Source organism: Lemur catta, chromosome 19, assembly GCF_020740605.2.
Source record: "Lemur catta isolate mLemCat1 chromosome 19, mLemCat1.pri, whole genome shotgun sequence".
NCBI lineage: Eukaryota > Metazoa > Chordata > Mammalia > Primates > Lemuridae > Lemur > Lemur catta.
This window is the reverse complement of record NC_059146.1, coordinates 27,593,515-27,620,889: the sequence shown is the minus strand read 5'-3', so window position 1 is coordinate 27,620,889 and position 27,375 is coordinate 27,593,515. Positions and strand designations below refer to the sequence as shown.

The following is a 27,375-nucleotide window of genomic DNA, read 5'->3' as shown; positions in this document are numbered from 1 at the left end:
CTCCAAGTCAGGAAGTGGCCAATCATTCCAAAGATAGTAACAATGATAGTGAACGCTGCTAGTGCCGTGTGCCAAGTACTCATATACGTGGACTCGTCAGATCATCACAACACCCTATTATTATTATTTCCATGTACAGATAAGAAAACCCAGGCCTAGATAAGTGAAGTACCTAACCCTGGGGCTCACAGAGGGAAGTGGCCCAAAAGCAAGATGGTGTTCTAATGCAGGGCCGTGAGAAGACCAGCCCCAGATACGTGTTTGCTTTCAACCTTGTGAGTTAGAAATCTCCTTCCGGACTCCCTCGACCTTCACCTTGCCCTGCTGCCCTGGCCTCTCCAGGGGACCAGAACTAACCCCAAGCCTCTCAGCCCAGAAACCCAACTGATTCCCCCCGAAAACAGGCAGAAGTCAGATTTATGGCAAAAAAAAAAGGTTTTATTTCAGAAGCTCCAGGGGCTGGTTTGGGGGTGGGGGTGAGAGAGGGCAGGATGGTGACACCTCTCCCCTCACCCCACCTAGTGCCTTCTTAATGGATATGAGCACCTGACAGAGACAAGGTCAGGAAGGAGGGGTCTGGACCCCACAGCGCATGTTGGCTGGAACAGCAATGTCTGAAAGGAAGAAACCAAGGTTAAAACCAAGGGGCCAAGGCAAACCCCCAGGCCCCACTGCGACCCAGAAATCCTAGGAGCCCTTCATCTTTGGGAACTAGAGTTCTAGCCTTGAGCCAACTGCCTCCTTCAAACCCAGGGGTCCAGGCCCCCAGCCCCTCCTCCCTCAGACCCGGGGGTCCAGCCCCAGCCCCTCCTCCCTCAGACCCAGGGATCCGGCCCCAGCTGCTCACCTATCTGCAAAGGTTTGGGCAAGTTCAGGTTGTCCATGACTTTGACAAACTCCTCGCAGCTGAGGGTGAGCCGAGGGTTCAGAGTCCGCTCCTCCTCCACAGTGGACACTGTGAGCCCTAGTGGCCAAGGGAGGGGAAGGAAAGTCAATGGGTGCAGCGCCTCGGGCCTCTCAGAACAGCATTTCCCAGGAGGCCTTGGGGTGCCTCTCTGGCCTGGACTCTTCAGAGAAAGTTCCTGAGATTGCCTTCCCTCCTCGATGGGCACTATGGGAAATGTAGTTTTCCACAGTTCCCTAAGATCTACAGGAAGTCCCAGGAAAACCCATGCCCTGAAGAATTCTAACAGTCCTCTATTATCTACATCCACACACAGCACACTCAAGTATTTAATCCTTTTGGCCAGAGGAATTTCTGGGAATTGTGGTCTCCGTGCCGCCCTTTCAAAAGTAACGTAAGCGCCACACCTCCTCCAGGAAGCCCTCACCATGGTAATCATGAGCAGGGTAGATCAGACAGTCGCCTGGAAGTGTGAAGATCTTTTCATGGACCGAGTGGTACAAGGTCTTAGCACAGCCTGGGGAAGAAAGGCCAGAGGTCAGTGGATCAACAGGACAGGAGAAGACCCTAGCTCCTTCCGTCAAGAAAAAAGTGGGGGCCAGATACAGTGGCTCACGCCTGTAATCCCAGCACTTTGGGAGGCCGAGGCAGGAGCATCGCTTGAGCCCGGGAGTTCACCACCAGCCTGGGCAACATAGCAAGACCCTGTCTCTACAAAAAAAAATTAAAATTAGCCTGGCACAGTGGCGTGCACCTGTATTCCCAGCTACTCGGGAGGGTGAGGTGGGAGGATCACTTGAGCCCAGGAGTTCAAGGTTACAGTGAGCTATGTTCATGACACCACACTTCAGCTCAGTGACAGAGTGAGACCCTGTCAAGAAAGAAAGGAAAGAAAAGAAAGAAAGGAAAAAAAAGGGTGGGAGGTTAAAATCACCATAGGTAAACCCTCTCCCTCACTCCCTCATGTGCTGCCGATACCCCTTTGTCCAGGTAGAGAAGGGGAGGGATATTCTAGGCGGGTGGAACAGCAAACACAGGGAATGGAGGAACGGTGAGAAATTCAGCATGGCTATAAATCAGGTTAGGATGGGACCCTAGAGCACCAAGGCATAGTGCCCTCACCCTGGGGATGCCAAGAAAGGCATCTAGACAAGGAAGGTGCACGAGAAGGTAAGAAACCAAAGACATGAGCCAAGGAGGAGAGTGGAGCCATAGTTCCCACAAGAAGCTCTGAGTGCTAAGTTGGGTCGGGGCAAACCTCTCTTCCGCCTTTCATTCCAGCCTAATTCTTCAATGTCATGACTGTGTCGGGAATGGATAAATGCGAGATTGGAAGCCTCAGAGAGAAAAAGACAGAGACTGAGAGGCAGAGATAAGGCAGAGGGAAGAGGGAGCAAGAGGCCTGGGCCCCTGGCTTCCCGCGGCCATCTCATCTCACTTCTCCCAGCAAAGCAGCTAAATCCTCCGAACCTAGTGTCAACCCCACATTCACACAGATGCTCAAAGGGCTGCCAAACCCTGAGATTCTGAAACTAAACTCTCCTTCCATAGGGAAATCCCTACATCTCACTGCCCCCAGCAGCTGAACCCCAAATGTATCACTGCTCCCTAGCAATTAAACCACTGATGCTAACAACTTCTCAGCAGCTAAATCCCTGAATCTGGCCAGGCGTGGTGGCTCATGCCCGTAATCCCAGCACTTTGGGAGGCTGAGGCGGGAGGATCCCTGGAGCCCAGGAGTTCGAGGCTGCAGTGAGCTGTGATCACGGCACTGTACTCCAGCCTGGGTGACGGAGTATGACCCTGTCTCTTAAAAAAAAATAATAATAATAATCCTTGACTCTAACTTCCCCAGAGCATAAACTCTTGAATAGAACTCTATCCCTACCCTACACAGATCTCTACCAGCTAAATCCCTTATAGTGGTTTAAAAATACGTCTACAAATTCTTTGATACACTTCTTGTTGAAATACTTCCCCCTACACTGACCTCGTGATCTGGACTAGGTGACTTATATCTAATAGTAAATAGGATGTTACAGAAAGGACAGAGTGTAACTTCTGAGTCTAGGTCTTAAAGAAAATTAGGGCATCTGTCTGTCTGTCTGTCTGTCTCTGATCATCCCCTCTGTGAGAATCCAGCTGTCATGTCCTGAAGACACTCAAGCAGCCCTGTGGAGAGCTCCCGGTGGTGAGTCACTGAAGCCTCCTGCGAACAACCATCGGTAACTTGCCAGCCATGTGAGTGAGCCGCTTTGGAAGTGGATCCTCCAGCCCCACTCAAGCCTTCTGATGACTGCAGCCCTCACTAATGGCTTGACCACAACCTCCTGAGAGACCCTGAGCCAGAACTACCCAGCTTCGCTGATCCCACATGCCTCACTCTCAGAAACTTTGGGAGATAATAATGCTAATCATTGTTTTAAGCCACTAGGCTTTGGGGCTATTTGTTACACAGCAACAGATAACTAATACTCCCTTGAATCTACCTGTCCCCTCAACAGCTAAACCCCTGAATCTAACTCTTCCAATCTAACTCTGGCAACTAAACTCCTTGAATCTAATACTGACCCCTCCTAAAAAATCTAATATGTATTCATTCATTCCTGTCACCCATACTTAAAACCCTGACACACATATAACTACATGAACATTTTGGGGCCGAATAAGAAGCCGGTCACCTTGCTGGAAGTCTGTCCGCCCGCACCCTCGGATCAGCAGGGCATCTCCAGTGAAGGCCATGCTGTGGTCATTCAGGACAAAGGTGACACAGCCCGGGGTGTGGCCAGGGCTGGCCCGGGTTTCCAATGCCTAGCAGGGATGGAGGAATACAGAGACAGTCACCAACATTTCTTCAAGATGAAATTGGCCCCAGAAGCCCTCCCCTACCCTAGGGTCATATATAGATAAACTTTTTGGTAAAAAATTAAGTTAGATTCCCAGGCTCAAACCTTATACCAGAGTAAACTCCAAATGGATTAAAGACTTAAATACAAGAAAATAAAATCATAAAACTGTGACAACAACAACAAAAATACAAATGAATATCTGATCTCTGGTTAGGAAGGGACATTCAAATGGGGTCCCTAACATCATAAATCATTACTGAAAAGATCGATGGTTTGGCTTTAAATCAATTTGAAGTTTCTGAATGGCAACACAATAACAAAATTTAAAGGGAACCAATAATCTGGAAATATATATTTATAACACATATATACCACACAGTGGTCAATATACTTAATATACAAACAGATCTTGCATATCAGTAAGAAAAAGAAAAGCACACTAATACAAAAATGTGATACTAAACAGTCATTAATAGTAATATTGTTGAAATAAAACTTGATGCTTTATACAAATATATAGTGACCCAAAAAGATGTTTAACATCCATTAAGTGCAAAAAACGTGTTGCAAAGCAATGTGTATGGTGTGATCTTTTTAAAAGGTTAATTTATTAACTCTAAATATATATTTTATCCTTTAGGCTTTTCTTATATTATCCTTTTATTTTTTACTGTGAATGTGTAATTTTATACTTTTTAAAAAATTATTTAAATTTAAAAATAATTATAATTTAACTTTTTTTGTTGTCTAATTTCTTTCTATTTTTTAATAAAGACGGGGGGTCTCGCTCTTGCTCAGGCTGGTCTCAAACTCCTGAGCTCAAGCAATCCCCCCGCCTCGGCCTCCCAGAGTGCCAGGATTACAGGCGTGAGCCACCGCGCCCGGCCGTAATTTTATACTTAAAAATAAAATACAGGCCAGGTGTGGTGGCTCACACCTGTAATCATAGCACTTTGGGAGGCTGAGGCAAGAGGATTTGTTGAGAACAGGAGTTCAAGACCAGCTTGAGCAAGACCAAGACCCCATCTCTACAAACTATAGAAAAATTAGCTGGGTGTGGTGGTACACACCTATAGTCTCAGTTACTCAGGAGGCTGAGGCAGGGGGATCACTTGAGCCCAGGAGTTTGAGGTTGCAGTAAGCTAGGCTGATGCCATGGCACTCTAACCTGGGCAACAGAGCGAGACCCTGTCTCAAAAATAAATAATTAACTAAAATGCAAAAGCCAGGATAAACTGAAGATCTTTTTTTTTTTTTTTTTTAAGAGCAGCTCAATGATTTTGGGGGTTGGTTAATGCAATACAGAGAACATCCAAGGGAAGAGTACAAAATAGCACTTAGCACCAACACCAGTACTCGTCTCATTATGGTTATAACTAAGGATATCATTAATTTAATTTTTGTATTAGTTGCTTTTCTTTAGAACATAAATCAAAGCCATTAACTTGAACGTGAGGTATATACACAATACATACACAACCTTATACAAAATACTTTTCATAAGTAACATTATACTTTAAAATATTGGAGACTGAACATCTGTGCTGATTTGTATTTTGACTTAATAGAACAAGAAGAGAACATTCAACTAGAGAGGGTTATACTGATAATAAATCTCTTAAAGTTCAAAATATCTTCCAAACTAAAGATCTAAGCATCAAAAAACCATAAAAATTCTATAACAAAATATGGAAAGAGATATATATGTAATATATATGTAAAATATATGTATAATCTTGAAGTGGGAAAGGTTTTTCCAAGTATGATAAGAAATTCAGAGGTCATGAGGAAAAACAGTGACAGATGTGACCACATACTTTATTATTAAAAAAAAAAAAAAATCCGCGTTAAAAGACAAAAAAACTCAGAGACAGCCGGGCATGGTAGTATGTGCCTTCAGTCTCAGCTACTAGAGAGTCTGAGGTGGGAAGATTGCTTGAGCCCAGGAGTTTGAGTATGGGCTGGGCAACATAGTGAGACCCATCTCTAATTAAAAAAAAATATTATAAAGTGTAAATAACCAAAATATACAAACAGCTCCTAAGCATCAATAATTCCCAAAAGGAAAGTGAGCAAAAGAAAAGAACAGGCAAGAAAAGAACAGGAAGAGGAAAAAATAATGAAAAACCCACCTGAAAGGATGTTCAACCTCCCTCAAAAGGAAAGGAGGGACAGATTTAAATTTTGAAAGTCCTTATTTTTGCCTATGAGATGGGCAACTGTCAGAGTTGCCAAGGGTATTTGAGGCAAGTCCTTTTATTTCCTGGGGTGTGGGTACAACTCAGTGGAGTCATTTTGGAGGGCACTTTGCAGATATATCACCACCCCCAATGTGCACATTTAATGACCTCTCAAAGCCACTTCTAAGACTCTGCCATTAAGAACCCCTGCCACACAGGGAGTCCTTGTTATCTAAATCCCCACATTCAGCTCCAGGGAAGCAAGAGTTGTCAGAAAAAATTATTACCCTAATGATCTGATAACCACTAAGATTACTGTCCTCTCACCCTCTCACACATGCCTCCTCCCCTCTCAATAGAGGCCCCTCCCACCAATTAGCATCTTTGTCCAGGCCAGTCATCTGCTGATTATTCAAGGACACCAAATGTAGATCCTGCCGCTCACCCCCCCAAGTATATATTCCTTCCTTGCTTCTTCCCTCACAGATCTACAATTTGGTTCTGGGCATCAATGTACCAGCCAAGCACTTTCCCAGCCTCCTGCAGCTTGGGTAGCCTCTGATGCAGTTCTCTGGTCGGCAAGATCTCAGTGAGTCTCCCGAGGATTTCTGGGAAAGCTTTTCTCTTCCTGCTAAAAGGAACAGGCACCACCCGCTTTCCCTCCTTTGGTTCTGAACACAAGGTGTGATGGCTGTAGCTGCAGCAGCCACCTTGCAACCATGAAGAAAAAACCAGGAGACCCCCAAATCAAAGGCAGTAACTACCTTCTTCCAGATTTCCTGTTATAGGAGAGAATTATACTCCTATTTATTTAAGTCACCATGTGGGTTTTTCGGTGCCTGGTGTGTTTGAGGAACAGCAGGAGTGGGAGTGAAGTGAGTAAGAGTGGGTGGCAGCACATGATAGAAAGATAATGATAGGCTCAGATCCAACAAAGTGAGAATGGAGCCATGGGAGGAATTGAGCCAAGATGTGACCAGATCACTGATTCACCTGATTTAAGATGAAGATGACATTGCAGTATAGTGGTGGGGAGTGGGGTGGGGGAATGGTCTTTTTAATAGAGTTCTGGGTCAACTGGATATCTATTGGGAAAGAAAAAAAAAACACGTTATCTTGATCCCTACCTCACACCATACACAAAAATAAATTCTCAAAATACTACAGATTTAAATATAAAAAATAAAACAACAAAGCTTCTAGAGAAAAACAGAACAGCACTGTGACTTAAAGTAGGTAAAGCTTTTGTTTGCACAAAAAGTGTTAATGCTAAGGGCCAGAATGGATACACTGAACTATACTAAAATTAAAAACTCCTGTTCATTAAAATATACCACTAAAACAGTGAAAAGGTAAACTGTAGAGGGGAAGAAGGTATTTACAAACATATACAATAGTCCCCTTTATCTGCAGGAGATATGTTCCAAGACTGCCAGTGGATGCCTGAAACCTCAGATGGTACCAAACCCTACATTACAGTCCTTCTTTGATCTGATAACTGAGAAGGCTACTAAGTGATTAGCAGGCACATAACATACTTGTACACAGTGTGGATATGCTGGACAAAGCGATGAGTCATATCCTGGGTGGGATGGAGCAGGATGGTGCCAAGATTTCATCATCCTGCTCAGAATGGTATGCAATTTAAAACTTATCAATTGTTTATTTCTGGAATTTTCCATTGGCTCTTTTCAGGCTATGGTTGATTGCAAGTGACTGAAACGGCAGAAAGTGAAACCATAGATAAAGGGGACTATTTATCCAACAAAGTCCTTGGATCTAGAATATATAAAGATCACCTACAAATCCGGAACATAGACTACCTAATGGAAAAATTAGTAAAGACTTGGAAAATAACTTTACAAAAGAGGACATCCAAATGGAACAAACACATGAAAAGGTGCTCAACTTCATCTGTCATCAGGGAAATAAAAGTAAAACCACAGCAGAACACCACTACACAACACCGGAATGGCCGGAATGAAAAAGACAGATGTAGAGCGACTAAAGCCCTCATACGCGCTGGTGGGAGAGTACGTACACAGCTACTGTGCAGTTTCTACTAAAGCTAAATCTACACATACCCTGTGGCTCACCTCTCGGTATACAGATGGTCGTCCCGACTTACGATGGCTCAACTTACCATTTTTCAACTTTAGAATGGTATACGCTTTCAGTAGCAACCACACTCCAAGTATCCATACACCCATTCTGTTTTTCACTTTCAATTACATGAGATACTCAACATCTTATTATAAAATAGGCTTTGTTTTAGATAATTTTACCCAACTGAAGGCTAATGTGAGTGTTCTGAGCACATTTAAAGTAGGCTAGGCTTAACTGTGACCTTCAGCAGGTTAGGTGTATTAAATGTATTTGCAACTTACGATATTTTCCATGTACCATGGGTTTATCAGGACATAGCCCCATCATAAATCCATTCTTTATACCCAACAGAAACACGTTCAGGCCGGGCACGGTGGCTCACGCCTGTAATCCTAGCACTCTGAGAGGCCGAGGCGGGAGGATCCCTTGAGCTCAGGAGTTACTAAAAATAGAAAAAATTAGCCAGGCATGGTGGCATGGGCCTGTAGTCCCAGCTACTCAGGAGGCTGAGGCAGGAGGATCACTGGAGCCCAAGAGCTGACGCCACTGCACTTTCACCTGGGCAACAGAGAGAGACTGTGTCATGCACTAGAATGTTCCAAGAAGTACTATTTGTAATAGCCCCAAACTGGGAACTACCTTCATGCCCATCAACAGTAGAATGGATAAATAAACTGGGGTGCATTTATTAATACATAATCAAAAATGATAGAGAATGAGAATGAACAGACCATACATACACAGGACAGCATGGGTGACGCTCAGAGCAGGAGCAAAAGTGGAGCAGGCACAAAGAGTGGAATGGAGTACCGTCAAGTGGAAGGGGGTAGACTGGAGTGGAATGGAAGAAGTGGAATGGAATCCAGTGGAATGGAACATCTCAGAGTGCCTGCTACACAGTAAGGGTAAGTGTTGTTTCATGAAGCTGAGGTTTCAGTTCTGAATCTAGATGTGAAATATTTATCTCGTGGAGAGGGCACACGAACGAGCAGGCTCTAACTGTTGGTGGATTTTAAAGAAAAGACAAGAGATGATGAGGATACAGACAGGCGGGAGCTGTGGGCAGAAGTGCAGGGCGTGGTGGGGGGAGGGGAGGGCTGCCAAGGGAAGCACCAGGAAGACCATGCTCTGTCCCTGGCTCTGGATCCACTTATGAGAAGCCCCCTCCTGGCATCAGCCCTAGAGGCCAATGGGCCTCCTCTTCTCTCTCTCTGAGATATCTCACCTGGTTGCTAATTTCCCCAAACAGAATAAACCCAAAGAAATCCTCGAGAAGTCACACTGTTATTAAACTTCTGAAAACTAAAGACAAAGAAAAAAAAACTTGAAACTAGGTCAGATGCAGGGTAGCCGATGTATAGGGTTAATAATAACTTCACAAGTGGTTCTTCCTACCAACGTTGTGCTGGTTTCATAAAAGGAATTTGGAAGCTTGTCTTCTTTCTCCACACACTGAAATGCTTTAAATAGCACTGGAGTTATTGTTTCCGCAAAGATCTGGGTGGGTTCACTGTGGGTCTGGTGATATCTTTTTTTTTTTTTTCCCCTTCTTTTACATCTTTTTTTTTTTTTTTGAGACAGAGTCTCGCTCTGTTGCCCGGGCTAGAGTGAGTGCCGTGGCGTCAGCCTAGCTCACAGCAACCTCAAACTCCTGGGCTTAAGCGATCCTACTGCCTCAGCCTTCCGAGTAGCTGGGACTACAGGCATGCGCCACTATGCCCGGCTAATTTTTTCTATATATATTTTTAGTTGTCCAGATAATTTCTTTCCATTTTTAGTAGAGACGGGGTCTCACTCAGGCTGGTCTCGAACTCCTGACCTCGAGCGATCCACCCGCCTCGGCCTCCCTCGGCTAGGATTACAGGCATGAGCCACCGCGCCCGGCCTCTTTTACATCTTTAATAAAGCACTCCTAGGAAACCACCACCACGATCAAGATAACAAACATTTCTGTCACCTCCAAAAGTTTCCTTGTGCCTCTTTGCAATCCATCCTTCTTCCACCTCTGTCCCCAGACAACCCCTGACCTGCTTTTCTGTCATTATAGATTAGCTTGCATGTTCTAGGATTTCATGTAAATGGAATCAAACAGTTAAAAGGAAAAAAAAAGAAAAGGAAAAGCAGTCTCTGGAGCCAGATGGCATGGGTTCTAATCTTGGCTCTGGTATCAACTGTGAGACTTTGGACAAGTTATTTCACCCTCCAGGCCTGTCTGCTCATTTGTACAATGGGGAGAATAACTGAATCCACCTTGCAGGGCTGTTATAAATATTAGATTATTTCGTGTATGTAAAGCACTCAGAAAAATGCCCAGCACACAAGTGCTACATAATAAAAATACTAATGTTTTAAAATTAGAAAATCACTGATCTAGTGGAATCACAAGGCCTCCTGGGCTCAAATCCTGGTTCAGCCACCTCCTTACTGGGTGATTTTTGGGCAGGTCACTTTCCTTCTCGGTCCCTCCTTACCTGTGAAATGGGAAAATAACTCTGATCTCACTATGTGGTTATGAAGGTTCAATGAGATCTACTTGCCAGAAAAGACACAGTGGAGGCCCAAGGGCCAGATTCAGCCCACAGAATTGTTTTGTTTGGACTGCTCAGTAGTTATTAGAAGCCTGAATTTGTTGTCTACCCTTAAGAAGTGAGAGATTTCTCAAAAACGTATATTTTTAGCTTTTATTAAAAAAAAAGAAGAAGAAGAAAAGAAAAAGAAGGCTTGGCAATAGACAGACTACACTCCTAAACACAAAGAATCCGCTAGAATTATGGTGTGGGCATCCCCCACATATGGGGACATGTACCTGAAAATGTGCCAGACCCCACCACTCCCTGCTGCCTGGTGCCAATGTCAGCTGCTGTCTCTTACTTCGCTTGTGCACTTGGTTCTCCTAGAATCCAGTTAGCGTTAGAAAAGAAGGCAAACATTTCCATAAAAAGAGAGTCTTGTGAAAGCTACATGTTTCAACAACAAAAAAAGGGAAGAAGAGAACCTATTTCTCTGTGGAAATAAACCCCAATAGTGTCAAGAGCAAATGTTTTTGCCTGGAACTGACCACACGCCAGGCACACTCTAAACACCTTCCATGGCTTCATTCATGTAATCCTTGCAATACCAAGAGGCAGCAGTATTGTACCCATTTTCCAGATAAAGAAACTGAGACTGGAGAGGTGAAATACTTGCTCCAGGTCATACAGCAGGAAGTGGCAGAACACTCTGTTCACTCGCACAGCCTCTGTGGGCATTTGAATTTGTGAACTTTGTAAATCAGGTCTGAATTAATAGTTCTTATTATCTTTCTGTATTATCAGTAAGGAAAGGATATATGGTCAGAAAGGGAGCTCTGGCCTTCCTTAGACTCTGAGGAGGAAAGATACACATTCGTTTGGGGGCAGGCGAGAGGTACACCTCTCAGACAAGAAACCCAGGCATCAACCCTGCTGCAAGACCATCTGTTTTAAACACCCCCGCTGTCATGTGGGGAGCTAAAGAATTTGGTGGTTAAGAGCAGGGCACCTGAAGCCAGCCTGCCTGAGTTCAAATCCTGGCTCCTTCACTTCCAAGCCAGGAAAACCGCGCATGTGCTTGGCCTTCAAAATAGGAGGAGGGAGAGGGTGATATTTGATTCTGAAAATCCTTCAAGATGAAGGATGAGAACATTCACTCACAGAGCTTAGCACAATGCCTGGTGAGAAGTAAACACTCGATGTGTGTTACCTATTATTAAATTATTATTGCTAACTCATACAAAAATATCCACAATCTACTTCAGTCTATAGGGAAGAGAAGTTTTAGAAGAACAAGTTAAATGACATCCCATAAGGAAATACTCAGACACATCTAGAACGTGGGATATTTTACAAGACAACAGGCTAGGAAGCTTCAAAAGCCAACGTCATGGGACAAAAAGGAAATGAAACTGTTCTAGATCAAAAGAGAGTTAAAAAATAATTAATTTAAAATAAGATAAAAAACTAAATACAAGAAAGAAAAAGAGGCCAGGCACAGTGGCTCACGCCTGTAATCCTAACACTCTGGGAGGCCGAGGCAGGTGGATCGTTTGAGCTCAGGAGTTAGAGACCAGCCTGAGCAAGAGCAAGACCTCGTCTCTACTAAAAGTAGAAAGAAATTATATGGACAACTAAAAATATATATAGAAAAAATTAGCCAGGCATGGTGGCACATGCCTGTAGTCTCAGCTACTTGGGAGGCTGAAGCAGGAGGATGGCTTGAGCCCAGGAGTTGGATGTTGCTGTGAGTTAGGCTGATGCCACGGCACTCTAGCCTGGGCAACAGAGTGAGACTCTGTCTCAAAAATAAATAAATAAGAAAGAAAGAAAAGAAAAACGAAAAAATACACACACACAATTAAATAGACGTAACAACCAAATGCCATTCACACATGAACCCCAGTTGGGTCCTGGTTCCTAAAATCAGCTGTAAAAATTATTTCTGGGGAAACTGGAGGAATTTTAACCCAGGCTGGATATTTAATGATGATACAAAGTTACTGTACATTTGTTTAGAGGTGACAAAGAGTTTGTAAAAGACTGGTTCTCAAAGTGTAGCAGGGGGAACCCTGAGGAGCCACAAGATCCAAACTATTCTCCTAACAGACTTTAAAAAGCCTTTTGCTCCTTTTCACTCCCATTCTCCTACAAGCATTCAGTGGAGTTTTCCAGAAGTGTCATGACCTGTGATAATGTCATTGCTCTGATGGTTGATAGAATGTATGTTTTGTGTATTCTTGTGTTTTGTGCTGGTATTTCAATTTACTATAGATTTGAAAAAAGGCGAAATAAAAAGTTGTGGGTAAGGAGAACCTAAGATCTCCACCTAATGCAGCCTCAACTGTCCCTAAACTTGAAGGATCTCCCCAGCTGCAGAATATTCCAACTGGGCCCTGCCTACATGGCAGCAGCTCTGCCTAACCCCAAATTCTTTCAACAAATTCATTCTTCCCTTCCACGATGCATCAAGTAAGAGATACATCTCCACAGCTATTCTTTCAACTGTTTCCAGCTGCTGCTAAATCTGAAACTACCCCCATCAGCTAAACACAACACAGGCCATGCAAACATCCAGCTCGCTGGCCTTGCAATTCTCACGGCCTACACTGCCCCCTGGTGGCGAGAAGGCTCTCGGCTTCTTTCCCATTTGGTTCCCAAGTTTTTTCTTTCCTTCCATTATTCAAAAGTACAGTGGTCCCCTCCTTATCCGCGGAGGATACATTTTTAAGACCCCCAGCGGGTGCCTAAAACCCCAGTTAGTACCAAACCCTATATTTACTATTTTTTTCCTATACATACCTATGATAAAGTTTAATTTATAGACTAGGCACAGTAAGATTAACAACTAATAATAAAACAACAATTGTAACAATATGCCAGCATCACTACTCCTGCGCTTTGGGGAAATTATTACATAAAATAAGGGTTACTTGAACATGCACTGTGACACTGGATAGTCGATCTGGTAACCAAGACGTCTACCAAATGACTAATGGCTGGGGAGCGTAGACAGCGTGGATGCCCGGGACAAAGGGATGATTCACTTTCTGGGCAGGCCAAGGCAGGACTCCAGAGAGTTCATCACGCTACTCAGAACAGCACGCAATTTAAACTTATGAACTGTTTACTTCTGGGATTTTCTGTTTAATATTTTCAGACCTAGTTGACTGAGGGTAACTGAGACTGAGGAAAGGAAAACCGCAGATGAGTGGGGATTGCTATACTTAAACAATCCACCGTTCTATGCCCTCTAACCCCAAACCCAAAATGTCATTTTGCTTTACAGCTAAATACTCTGAACCTCCATCAGCTAAACCATCTTCCTTTATTTTGTGAACAAAAACAAAATTAAAATTATTTGTTCTGTTTAGGGGACAGTGAACTGATATTTGCAACTTGGAGATACATCAAAAAAATAAGATGGACAGAGGTGTATACTATAAAAATTCTTTCAGCTTTTCTCTACGCTTTAAATTTTTCATAATAAAATGTTGGGGGGAAATGACTTTTTCCACAATTTAAATATTTAATTCCAAGTAGAAGGAAGCACTGAAACCTACACGTGGACCACATAAGAATCACCTGTGGAGCTTTTAAAACATGCTGACTCCCGGTGTCCATCGTGAATGATTAAATTAGAATCTCTAAAGTGGGACCTGGGGAATCAGTATTTTGAGCAGCATCTCTCTAAATCAACATATTTAACAGGCAAGTCTAATTTTCTGAATCTGCCACCCCCTACGGGAGCTAAACTATTCAATTCTCAATCGCTGCTTATTAAAAAAGAAAATTCATTCTACAGTGAATTCCACAATGAAATTCACCTAAATTTGGCCCACCTTGAGTATAAAATGTACAAACAGTTCAAAAATCTGTTTGGCAGTTTTTTACTAATGTTAAACACATAAACATATGTCAGTGCTATGACCCAGCAAGTCCACTCTTTGGATTTGCACAAGAATCTTCATAGCAGCATTATTCATAGTAACCCAAAACTGGAAAACAATCATCAAAAGGAGGAAGGATAAGTAAATTATGGTATATTCACACAATGAAATGCTCTACATGAGGGGTTGGCAAACTATGGCCGGTGATGAAATTTGGGTTTTTTTAAATTTTTATTCCTTTTTTTTTTTTGGGGGGGGACAGGGTCTCAGTCTGTCACCCAGGCTAGAGTGCAGTGGCACAATCATAGCCTACTATAACCTTGAATTCCTGGGCTCAAACAATCTTCCTGCCTCAGCTTCCCAAGTAGCTAAGGACTACAAGCACATGTCACTATGCCCAATTAATTTTATTTTTTGTACAGCTAGGGTCCAACTATGTTGTCCAGGCTGGCCTCAAACTCCTGGTCTCAAACGATCCTCCAGCCTTGGCCTCCCAGAGTGCTGGGATTATAGGCATGAGCCACCACACCCAGCCTAATTGTACACTTTAAATGGGTAAATTGTATGGTATGTGGATTATATCAATATATCTATTAAAGGAAAAAAAACTGAAGATAAATCTACCACAGCTAAACCCTTCAACATTCATTCATTGAAAAATCACTCTCAAATCCGAGAAATGCTTGTTAGCACCTATTATGTACACTGTACATAAATGTACAATGCCTGTTTTACCTGCTTCCAGAAAAAGGCTTAAAATAAAGACTCTGTAGCCACTGTAGCTAAGCCCTGTCATCCACATTGCCACTGAATGCTCTGACTCAAACTGTCCCTATTTAGCAAAACCCTCTAACCTAGAGGCCTCACCTGATATTTTGTCCCCAGAGTCAGCCAAACTCTGATCAGAAAAAAAGCCCCACCGGCTTTTTCCCTCCCTCTGTGGGCAACTCCCCTGACCTTCCACCATACTGCCCCTGCCCGGGTCGGGTCGCAATTCTGGCCGGAAACCAGCCCCAGGGTAAAGAGAAGGAGGCAGGAACCTTTGGCCATTCCTAAGTGAGGAAACCACAGGGCTGGGACTCCCGCGCAAGATTTAAGGAGGCGCTCACTTGCAGGTGCTGACGCTGCATTTACATGTCCCTAAGTGTCAGTGCCTCCTTAAATCTTGCACTCTAGTGGCCCCACTCAGCACACCCACACCGTAGTCTTAACCTTGGCCAACAGGATGCTCCTTCCTCAAACGGTGGTTCTCAGAGGACAGGACTGGGTCTCTTTCTCAGGCTTAGCCTCAAAATTCCAGCCCTCAATCAACTTTTATGGAGATCTGCCAGGCCAAAGGAGCTGCCCCAAAGCCTTACGAATCGCCATAAATGCTGTTGACTTAAGGGGTTCTGCCAGAGACACACCTCCCAGAACTTCTTGTCCCAGTGCCTCACCTGAGTTAATGGTGCCCTCCTCCCAGAACATGAGCTCAGGGGTCAGGAACCCAGGGCCTGAGGTCTCTCCTCCCCCCAGGAGTCAGGATCCCAGGCCCCTAGTCCTCTTTTCCATTAAGTTCAAGGAGTCCAGGCCACCACCCCCTCTTGGGGACCCATCATCCAACTCACGAAGCGTCCGAAGCGGATGGAGTCTCCATCCTCAATGTGCAAGTCAGCCTGGGCCCCACTAAGGCGGGAGATGACAGACTGGCAGCCGGGGAGCAGGGAACGGAGCAGCCCTGAGCCAGTAATGTGGTCTGCGTGGCAGTGCGTGTTCACTGGGGGAGAGAGGAGGGACAGGTCCAGCAGGGTGTGGAGAGCATGCGGGATTCCCATCCCCAGGCCCCTTCTCCCTCAGACCCCGGAGTCCAGGCCCCCAGCTTCCCACTGCACTTCCTCTGCAGCCGCCTCCCTCAGACCCAAGACCTCGGTCCCCGGACTGACCAGCATACACCAGCCGCAGCCCCAGCTCCCTGACCAGCTGGGCGTCCCGGGGCGCTGTCTCCAGGACCGGGTCGATCAGAATGGCCTCGCGGGACTCCCTGTCACCCAGCAGGTAAGTGTAGGTGCAGCTCTTGGGCTCAAACATCTGGAAGGGGATGGGGCGCAGGTGAGAGCGCAGAACCAGATTCCGACGAACTGGGCACCCAGGAGTCCAGGCCTTGACTCAATCCTCTTCCTGAGATCCAGAGGCTGAAATCCCAGGCCCTGCTCTCCCTAGCAGTCAGGAATCGAGAGCCCCATCACCTTCCTCTTTCAGAACCAGAAGTTCCAACTTTCTAACACCCCCAAATCAGGGTCTTCTGTACATTCTTTCGTAAAGGACCCAGGAGTCCGGCCCCAAGCCCAGGGTCCCTCAGACAGCTCACGGTTAAAGGACCGAGGGGTCCAGCCCCAGGCTCCCATCCCCGTTCCGCAACAGCCAGGCGTGTGGCCCCCGCATCTCGCCCCATTAAAGGACTGAGGAGTTCCGTCCCTCCGGCAGTCTAGGGCTTGCTAATCCCCGCCCGGGTCCTGCCGCCTCGCACCTGCCGCAGGAGGATGGGCGCTCCCGATCCGGTGCTCCGGCTCAGCAGCCGCGAGACCACCCTCAGCGCAGACCCAGCCATCGCGCCCTCGGCCGGGCGCGCACTGAGCGGACGCGCGGCCCCGCGAAGCCGGGTGCCACAGGCCTGACCCGGGGGAGGCGGGCAGGGGCGGGGCCTGCCTTAAAGGGGCCGCGGGCGCCAGGCGGGGCGCTGCGGAGCCGGGTAGGGGGAACAGGGGCGGGTTGCGGGGCATGGCTCGAGGCGGGAGACCCAGGAAGACAGCGTGCGACGCGGGGACTCTCTGACCCGGAGAAACGGAGAACCCGGAGACGCTCAAAGAGCGAGGGAAAGACGCTCAGAGACACAGTTACTCCTGTAGAAACAGAGACACAGAGAGAAACAGAAAGCCAACAAGAGACCCCGGTACACTCACTGCCATGGGGCCATTTTCTTTGCGGGTGGTTGGATAGTCACTGTTCGAAAGAAAAAGAAGTTTGGTTCTAGGTCACTGGTGTCTTGAGGGACTGTTGGGTGGGTGCCTGGTTACCAGAACGATACTCGAACCCAATAAAGTTCATCCAAAAATTGCCCAAGCATTTTATCAGGAATGTTTCTCTCTTCCTAGGAAGAAATCGTTTTTAAAAATAAAAATTTTGCATTATGTCTTGCAAAATCAGGTTGAGAATCGTCTGTATTATGTTTGGGGTCGTCTGTCTTATGTTGGGCTGTGAACCTCTAAAAACAGCTATTATTCATTTACACCAAGGACCTAGAGCTAAGAAACTGTGTTGTCTAAAGTCATGGACTGTGTTTCCTAGTTCTTCCCAGAGTCTGGAAAAGCTGGGCTGAGAGGGCAAAAATAAATTCATACATACATACATAAATAAAGTCATGAGCTGTCTGAAAGTTTGCTCTTTGGAATCCTATCAGTAGTGAGACTAGGACATCCCACTCTGTGGCTTTGTCCCTTGAAGGCACACCCGGGGGGGGGGGGGTTGTAGGCTCAGCTGTGAAATGTCCTAAGAGTTAGAAACCTCGGCTTCACCCTTCTCAGTTGTATGACCTTGGGCTGAAAACTTAAATTCTTCTGGGTTTCAATTTTCTCATCTGCAAAATGAAGTTGAAAATAGTTCTTCCCTCCTTCGTGAAAGTCCAATAAGTGCACACGTAGAGTTTGGGAGAGCTCCTGCCACAGACTAGGCTCTCGATGGGAGTTGTCTGTGATTATTTCATCACTATCCTTGACTTGTTTTCCACCGTTGCCACCTCCACCCAATTTATTACTGAGACCTATCTGAGTTAACCTCTGCCCCAGTCAAGAGATAGCAAAGTGTAAATGCAAATTGTCTGAACTCCAAGGCCAGGCTGAGGAGTTCAAATCCTGGCTCTGCTACTTCCTGGCTGGGGCCTGGCTATGTGGCCTTGGGCAGGTGACCTTCTCCTTTTTTCTGTTGAAAATGAGACCTTCATTTGAGACCTTCCGTCTCATTTTTCTGTTCTGTACCAGGATAACAGTAGCACCTCCTCTTAAAAAGTTGCAGTGGGGATTAAACAAATTAACGCGTATAAGGACAGTTTCTGGCATATAGCAAATGCTCAATAAATGCTAGCAATTGATATTGGAATGAATATATAAACAGTGGCCTCACTGGTCTTCTGGCTCCTACTCTGCCTGCTTTTACAGTTCATTTTCCATGCAGCAACCAGAGTGAGCCCTTTAAAATGTCAATATAAAAGAGACTGAGGAGCCACAGCAAACAAATGCAATGTGTGGAGCTTGTTTAGAGTCTGATTCAAACAAACTAAATGCAATAAAAATATATTTATGGGATATGACATCTGACATTTAACTTCAGAATCATTTGGGAGGAGTGAGTGGGGCTAAACGAAACAACACTAGCGATGAGTGAACAATTGTTGATGCTGGTCAATTCTATTACCCATGCAGAGAACAATTTTATTATTCTACCTCTCTGTATGTTTGAAATAAAATAAAACACTGTGCTTGGAAAAGGGGGGAAATGATACTAATGGAACAGTTGGGGAAATGTGAACACTGATGGAGTATGTGATAACATGAAAAAATGATTATAAATTTTTAATGGTGTGAAAATGGTATTGTGGCTATGGGTTTTTTGTTGTTGTTGTTGTTGTTGTTGTTTTAAAGAGAGAGGGTCTTTATCTTTTAGAGACACAGACTGAGGTGTTTCTGGATGGAAGTCTGGGATTTGCTTCAAAATAATCCAAGGGGCTGAAAAAGGAGTACTCGGGGGATAATGAAACAAGACTGGCCAGGCTGAACCTGGGTGATGGGTGTACGGAGTTAGTTATACTCCCCCTTTCCTCTCCTTTCTGTATGTTTGAAATTTTCCATAATTTAAAAATATAGTTTAAAAAAAAGTATATGAAACCCAAACTAGTTCATGTTACTCCTGCATTTAAAACCTTCTCCTGGTTTCTCATTCAGCTTAGGCCCCTTCGCAAGCAAGTTCCTTGACCTCAAGTTCTACATTCTTCTCTCCATTGTTCTATCTTCCCATTACGGAGGGCTTCTGGCTGTTAATTCTTTCAAATATTTATTCCACACAGATTTGTTGAACACCTACTGTGTGCTAACCCCTGTCCTGGATGCTGGGGACAGAGAGATGAACAAGATAGATAAGGTGTCCATCTTAAGAAGCATGCATTCTAGAAGACAGGTATATAGTGTTAGTGCATGCAAGAGAGAAGAGACACAGAGGAATGGAGATGTCTGCTGTGCTAATATTTGAACTGAGACCTGAGGGGGAAATCAGGCGAGAAAAGAGATGGAAGAAGGGCTTTGGGAAATAGAGGGAACAGCTAGTGCAAAGATCCTAAGGTAGAACTGACCATGGCACGTACAAGAACTGTAAGGAAGGCCAGAGTCTGGAGCATGGTATGACATAGCAGGAGAGATCCCCTGGACACAGCATGGTCTTGCCCACCTTGAGGTCTGTGCACTTGTTCCCAGAACAACCTTGACCCCATTGGGCCTAGTTTAATGCACAATAAAAACAAAAAGTATATTGATAACATTTATTGAGCACTCTAGGAACTTTCTATTCTAAACACTTTACATTGATTATCGTATTTAATCCTAACAACTCCATTTTATAGATGAAGAAACAGAGGCCCAGAAAAATGAAATGACTTGCCCAAGGTCACACAACTAGAAAGTGGCGGAGCCAAGATTCCAAACCAGTTACCCAGGCAATCTGGCTCCAGAGTCCACGGCTCCCAGAGATGGCCAGACCTTGTAGGTTATTACACCGGAGACCCATCCAAGCGGAGGACTTTTATGGGCACTTCACGGTCATTCTGGCACTGGGCAGGAAAGTGCAGTCACTGCCTGGGAAGAATGCCAAGCTGCATGCCATCCCGGGCCTGGCACCAGGAGATGGCTCTGGGCACCTCGGGACCGCCTGGATTCCCAAGAGGGAGGTAGAGGGGAGGTGGCTGAGAATCTTGAATCACTCAATGGCGAAGTGTGCCGGGCGCTATGCAAATAACGTGCCTTTTCCTGGACACCAGCTCGCTCTGAGCTCAGAGTCCCGCCCCCGCCCTCTCTCAAAGAAATGGCCAGACTTTTTCCAAACGCCTCGAGGGGTGGAATGGGCAGCGCGCTCTGAAAACTGCTTCCGGAGGTGGAACTCAGACTCCCAGGGGAATTCTCAAAAATAAGAGGGCTATAGAACAAGAAGGGTGCATATGCTGGGAGCTGTCTCATTGATCTCCGAACGCAGTTTGTCCATGTTAATCTTGCAAGTGCTTAACACCAGTCAGCCACCATAGGCCCCGAAACCAACTGTACACTTTGCTGCGGCCCTTCGTCTGGTAGCTTCGCCGTCCAACTTGCCTGTCCAGCGCACCCAGCGCCTCCTTCGTTTCCATCTTCCCCTTCCGCAGCCCTGGCTCGCCGCGACTGAGCATGCGTACTGACGCCCCCTCCGGCCCGGCGTGGGAGGAAGGGATGGAAATGAGGCTGGGCCGAGCAGCTCGCGCGCGCTCCTTGCCCTCCCTTCCCCTCCTCCGCCGCCGGGCGCGCGCCGGGCGGTGCAGCTCTGCCGGGTACGAAGACAGCTCAGCGGCGGCGGTAGCGGTGGCCGCGGCTGCGACCGCGGCGGGAGGGGTCCGGAGCCCCGCCCCCGGGGAGGAGCCGTCCTGCAGGTGAGGGGCGGACTGGATTGGGAGCTGCATGCCAGGATCTCCTGGAGGGGGATCGTTTAAGGTCTGCACGCCTAGGTTGGGGAGGTACTGTGCACTGGTGCCCGAATGCCATGACTCCGAGGGGTGCATTGAGTCGCGGACGCTTGGGGAAAAATCCATTAGGGGGTCTCTGGATCACAACACATGGCACGTTCTTTCCATGTCTTCCTCCAGGTCTCCTCCCTGTGTTCCACAGCCCCAACTCCACGCCGGGATGAAATTTAGCGGCGAGAAGGACGCAGTTGACGCGACGTTAGTGGACTGAGACTGAGCCAAAAACCCGGGTAAAGCTACCTCTTCGACGTGAAATCCCGCCCACTGTGCTCACGGGCCCCTCCCCTGGGACAGTGGCAAAAACGCGCCCACTCCGCTTGAAGGCCCCGCCCCGGGTCTGAGTTGCGGAGCAACCGACTTTTGTTCTATTTGCATAGCCCCGCCCACTATCTTACCGCGGCCGGGAGGGTATGGTGGGGAAGGCCCCGCCCACTCCGGAGATACGTGCCGCCCGCTGCGCGCTCTGGACGGCTGCTGGGTTTGAGTTGTAGCGGCCCCGCCTACTCTGCTCAAAGGCTCCAACCCTGGGTTTTGATTTGCATAGCCCTGCCCAGCGCGTTCTTAGGCTCCTCCTTCCTGCTCCGCCTGCTCTCGCCTTAGGATCCCAGACGTACATGGATCCCGCTCCTAAACAGACTGACCCCTGATTTCAGGCCCTGCATCCCTATCCCCACCAGCTTGGTAATAACCGGCGTCATGCCCGCCCCATTCCCTGCCCCTAGGTTCCTGTGCCAGCAAGATGCTGGAGAGGGGCGCAGAGTCCCCGGCCAGGACCACTGATCCTAGTTCCACTGGCAAGGAACCGGTGACCAAAGGAGGAGGTGAGAGTGGCGCCGCCTGTGAGTAGGGAGCATTCTCTGGGAATAGGGGCTAAGAGAATCACACTTTGGGGGAATCTCAGGGTGAAAGTTTGAGGGCCCTGGGTGATGACCATTTGGGATACCCAAATGCGACGTTCTGGGGAATCCTCCCATTTGGCTTTGAGGGACCCTCAGGGATCATTTGCTGGGGCTCAAGAAATTACAGAAGAGACGGGGATAACGTGGGATTTCAAGGTGATCACTGGGAATATACTAGAAACAGATACCTTGGCTTTGAGGAAGCCTTAGTCGCTTTGGGGATCCAGGAAGGTAACCCTTTGGAGCCTCTCAGGATGATACATGGGGGGAGGCGGAGCAGAAACATGCCATTTGGGGAATCTCAGTATGACACTTGAGGTGCCCAGATACACTTTGAGGGGCCCATTGAATATCAAGGTGGCGGCAGAGCCTGACCTAGGCCCGGGGCGTTGGCTGCTTCCTGGAGCCCACCAGCCCTCCTGTCCCCCAGTTCCCCACCAGGGCCCACCGCAGAAGCCCAGCCAGTCGGCTCCAGGGCCCATCGCGTCAGGGGGCGCGCCTTCCCGGCCCCGCCGGCGGCCTCCGCCCCAGCGCCCGCACCGCTGCCCCGACTGTGACAAGGCCTTCTCGTACCCGTCCAAGCTGGCCACGCACCGGCTAGCACACGGCGGCGCCCGACCCCACCCGTGCCCCGAATGCCCCAAGGCCTTCTCCTACCCCTCCAAGCTGGCAGCCCACCGCCTCACGCACAGCGGCGCCCGCCCGCACCCGTGCCCACACTGCCCGAAGGCCTTTGGCCACCGCTCCAAGCTGGCGGCTCACCTCTGGACCCACGCGCCCACCCGCCCCTACCCGTGCCCTGACTGCCCCAAGTCCTTCTGCTACCCTTCCAAGCTGGCAGCCCACCGCCACACGCACCACGCCACGGACGCCCGCCCCTACCCTTGCCCGCACTGCCCCAAGGCTTTCTCATTTCCCTCCAAGCTGGCCGCCCATCGCCTCTGTCATGACCCCCCCACAGCTCCGGGCAGCCAGGCCACAGCCCGGCACCAATGCTCCAGCTGTGGCCAGGCCTTTGGCCAGAGACGCCTCCTGCTCCTGCATCAACGCAGCCACCACCAGGCGGAGGGCCAGGGGGAGAGAGAGTGAGCTGTCGCGTTGGCTCACTAGCCCCCTCTGTCGCCAGCTTTGGTCAATAACGAGGTGGGATTTCTGAGCCCGGCTACGTGAGCTTGCCTGTACCAGACAGCTGGCAAGGAGAAACCGGCCATTTATACTGGGCTCAAATTTAGAAGCCCGAGGAACTCTTTGCTCACCTGCTTTGGGGAGGGGAAGGTGTCAGCCACAGAGTTTTAGCACTGGGTCCCAAATGATGGCTCTGGAGCTGTGGTTTGACAGCGCTAGCTCTGGTTCTCCCCACCCACTTATATGGCAAAGGTCTGCTAGCATCCTGGGTTGGTGAGGATTGTGGACAAACAGGCTCTCTCCTTATTGTTGTCGAAAGTTTAAATTGGTGTCTCCACTTTGGCCATATGACTTCATCTAAAAAGTTTAAATATACACATGCTTGTTTCAACCATTCCACTTGCAGGAATTTATTCTATAAACTCACACGTGAAAAGGCATAAAGGCAAGGATGTTCACTGCAGTGTGATGGTTGTGGCCAAAGATTGGAAACAACTGAAGTGTCCATTAATAGGAGACTAATTCATGAATTATAATATAGCCATGGAATGGACTATGTAGCTGTAGGGAAAAAGCACTATATATGTACTGATGTGGAAAGATTCCCAAGATACACTAGGTGATAAAAGCAAGAACAAAGGGTATATATACCACTGGCAGTATAAAAACATTTAAAAGCCCAAGCTTCAGAGCCATTCCTGACCCACTTCTTATGAGTGCCAGGGTGTTGGCCAAGCTTTGTCACTTCTCCAGACTCAGATGCCTTAGCTATAAAATGGGGGTGTTACAAGGCATTTGTAAGGGGGCAAAAGCATTACCTTGGGCAGCTAGTTCCCCTTGGCCACCTGTTTCTCCCACTATAAACTAAGGATGAATGAACGAACATTGGACTGCTCTTTGTTCCACAGATATGTATTAACCACCTACTGTGTGCTGGGCCCTGCATGAAATGTTAGTGGCACATTAATTAAGAGAGACCTGGTTTAGTGAAGAAAGTGCACACTTAAAAAAAAAAAAAACAGCAGCAGCCAAGTGCCAAGTCCATTTAGAATAACAAGTAGGGGAGGCTCTCTCCCCCACAGACACAAGAATTAATACAAAGCTATAGTAGTGAAATTTGTGGTGTTGGCTTGGGAACAGGCCAATGGAATAGACTGAGAGCTCAGAAACAGACCCGTATTTATATTGACATATGACATATGACAAACTGTTTGTAGATCAGGGGGTGGCAAACTTTTTCTGTAAAGGGCCAAATAGTACAGACAGTCCCCAAATTACAATTTTTCAGCTTCATGATGGGTTTATCAGGATGTAACCCCATTGTAAGTCAAGGGGCATGAGTGCATGTTTTTAGGTTTTGCAGGCTGTACAGTGTCTGCCACAATTATTTAGCTCTGCCACTGTAGCAGAAAAGCAGCCACACACATTACAATACATAAATGAGTGTGGCTATGTTCCAATAAAACTTTATTTATAAAAACTGTAGGTGGGCTGGATTTTGCCTATGGGCTAATAGTTTGTAGACCCTTGAGGTGGATGAGTGGGGAACAGACAGACTAATTGATAAATGGGGCTGAGAGATTTGGAAAAGAAAATAAATTGAATCCCATGATGGACAGAATAATAGTCCCCCACAGATGTTCACATTCTAATCCCCAGAACCTGTAGGTTAGTTTACATGTGGCAGAAGGGACTTTGCAGATGTGATTAAGGATCTTGTCTTGAGATGGGGAGATTATCCTGATTACTCAGGTAGGCCCAATGTAATCACAAGGGTCCTTATAGGGGAAAGAGGGAAGCAGAGGAGTCAGAGAAGATGTGATGGTGAAAGCCGAGATTAGAGTGATGTAAGGCCCCATGTCGAGGAATTTGAGCAGCCTCTAGAAGCTAGAAAAGGCAAGGAAATGGATTCTTCCTTAAAGCCTCCAGAAGGACTGCAGCCCTACAGACACCTTGATTTTAGCCCACTGAGGCTGATTTTGGACTACTGACCTCCAGAACTATTATAAAATAAATTTGTGTTGGTAAAAGCCATTAAGCTTATGGTGATTTGTTATAGCAGCAATAGGAAACTAATACAGATCCCTATCTCACACCACACATAAAAAATAAATTTTTGGTGATTTAAGATCTAAATTTGAAGAGCAGCCAGGCACAGTGGCTCATGCCTGTAATTCCAGTACTTTGGAAGGCCAAGACAGGAGGATCATTTGAGCACAGGAGGTCAAGGCTGCAGTGAGCTATGACTGCACCATTGCATTCTAGCCTGGGCAACAGAGCAAGACCCCGTCTCAGCCGGGCACGGTGGCTCACGCCTGTAATCCTAGCACTCTGGGAGGCCGAGGCAGGTGGATCGTTTGAGCTCAGGAGTTTGAGACCAACCTGAGCAAGAGCGAGACCCCGTCTCTACTAAAAATAGAAAGAAATTATATGGACTATATATATATACACACACACACACACATATATATATAAAAATAAATTAGCTGGGCATGGTGGCGCATGTCTGTAGTCCCAGCTACTCGGGAGGCTGAGGCAGGAGGATTGCTTGAGCCCAGGAGTTTGAGGTTGCTGTGAGCTAGGCTGACGCCACGGCACTCTAGCCTGGACAACAGAGTGAGACTCTGTATCAAAAAAAAAAGACCCGGTCTCAAAAAAAAAAGTAAGTAAATAAATAAATAAATAAATAAGCTTGAAGAGAGCAAAACTCTAAAACATTTAGATGGAAATAAAGGAAAATAATCTCAGTAACCTCAGAAGAAGAGAAAGTATCCTTAAGAGACCAAAAAAAAAGTATAAATCACAGATGAAAAGACAGGTAAATTTGACCATAAACAAATATAAAGTTATGACTATGATGGAGGAGATATATTGTAAGAAAATATCCTATTATACAGAGGAGGTCAGGAAAGGCCTTCTTAAGGTAGTAATGTTAGAGCTGAGATAGGAAAGTTGTGGAGGATGAAATGAGATTGTTTGTAGAAAGCATCCAGTGTAAGAGGTAGAATCGAGCGGGCAATGGAAGTCAGCAGGCTGCTGTACTGCAACCTACTCGGTAAGGCCTTGTGGGGAAGTTTCAGGGACGGGTAAGGATTCTACTCTCCTCCAAACCTGGCAGTGCTGCTTCTATCTATGTTTATATAGAAAGCTGCCCTGGGGGAGTCCCTTCAAAGCAACCACACCACCAGCAAAGGACACAAACTGATGTGTGAGGTATTGGTCTGCTCCAACCTTACCTTGTACAGATTGGAGAAATGAAGCCAGGAGAGGTGGGATTTCCCTGAAACCAAACCATGGGGCAGTGGCTGAGTCCAGGTGGATCCTGGATCTCTTCATAGCCTGATGCTCTGCTCCTCCTTGAACACGTCAGACCTGCTCCTGCCTCGGGGTCTTTGTACTTGCTTTCCTTCTGCCTGGAAGGGCTCTCCCAGGTATTCCCTTACTTCTCCCAGGTCCCTGCAGAGGGGAAGTCCTCAGAGAGGCCTTCCCCAACCACCCTGTCTAAACTACCCCAACCCTGCCACTGCCCCATCACACTGTTCTGCTTTCCCTGCTCTCGTGGCACTTCCCACTGCCTAAGGCTGCATTGCACACTCACCCTCTCTCTCCTGCTGCACGTCAGCCCCGTGAGACTGGGGACTAGTGTCTGATTTTCACACTGCCTCCCCAGTGTCTCACACATCGTGGGTGTGGTAGGCAGAATGATGGCCTCCCCAAGATATTCACATCCTAATCCCTGCAACTTCTGAATATATTATGTGGTGAAGGAGAATTAAGGTAGGAGATGGGATTAAGGTTGTTAATCAGCTGACCTTAAAACAGGGAGATTATCCCAGTGATCTAGGTGGGCTCACCGTAATCACAAGGATCTTTAAATGTGGAAGACTGAGACAGGAGAGTCACAGTGTCAAGTGATGTGATGTGAGACTCAAGTGGCCATCGCTGGCTTTGAACATGAAAGGGGAATGGAACACGGGCAGCCACCTAGAAGCTGGAAAAGACAAGAACGCAGATTCTTCCCTAGAGCTTCTGGAAGGAACGCAGCCTTGCCTACCTTGATTTTTAGCCCAGTGACACCCATTTTGGACCTCAGCCAGCCAGATCTGTAAGATAATAAATGTCTGT

At 46.8% G+C, this 27,375-nt stretch overlaps 2 protein-coding genes across 3 annotated transcripts; one reads left to right on the top strand and one right to left on the bottom strand.

Moving 5' to 3' along the window:
- Positions 1 to 448: 448 nt before the first annotated feature.
- ETHE1 (ETHE1 persulfide dioxygenase) lies at positions 449 to 17,084 on the bottom strand. The gene is made up of 7 exons (XM_045531553.1): positions 16,946 to 17,084; positions 16,362 to 16,506; positions 16,047 to 16,195; positions 3,586 to 3,715; positions 1,332 to 1,421; positions 848 to 964; positions 449 to 614 (listed from the first exon to the last, which is right to left on the bottom strand). Exons 1-7 carry the CDS (start codon positions 17,024 to 17,026, stop codon positions 562 to 564), a joined length of 765 nt encoding a protein of 254 aa, XP_045387509.1. The 5' UTR covers positions 17,027 to 17,084; the 3' UTR covers positions 449 to 561.
- Positions 17,085 to 20,939: 3,855 nt separating this feature from the next.
- ZNF575 (zinc finger protein 575) lies at positions 20,940 to 25,433 on the top strand. Of its 2 annotated transcripts, XM_045531550.1 has the most exons (4): positions 20,940 to 21,133; positions 21,347 to 21,456; positions 21,949 to 22,047; positions 22,556 to 25,433. In XM_045531550.1, the coding sequence occupies exons 3-4, from the start codon at positions 21,966 to 21,968 to the stop codon at positions 23,212 to 23,214; spliced, it is 741 nt and encodes a 246-aa protein (XP_045387506.1). In that variant the 5' UTR covers positions 20,940 to 21,133; positions 21,347 to 21,456; positions 21,949 to 21,965; the 3' UTR covers positions 23,215 to 25,433. The 2 variants fall into 2 exon arrangements, with proteins under 2 accessions (XP_045387506.1, XP_045387507.1); XM_045531551.1 differs by lacking the exons at positions 20,940 to 21,133; positions 21,347 to 21,456 and having other exon boundaries at positions 21,954 to 22,053.
- Positions 25,434 to 27,375: the final 1,942 nt, after the last annotated feature.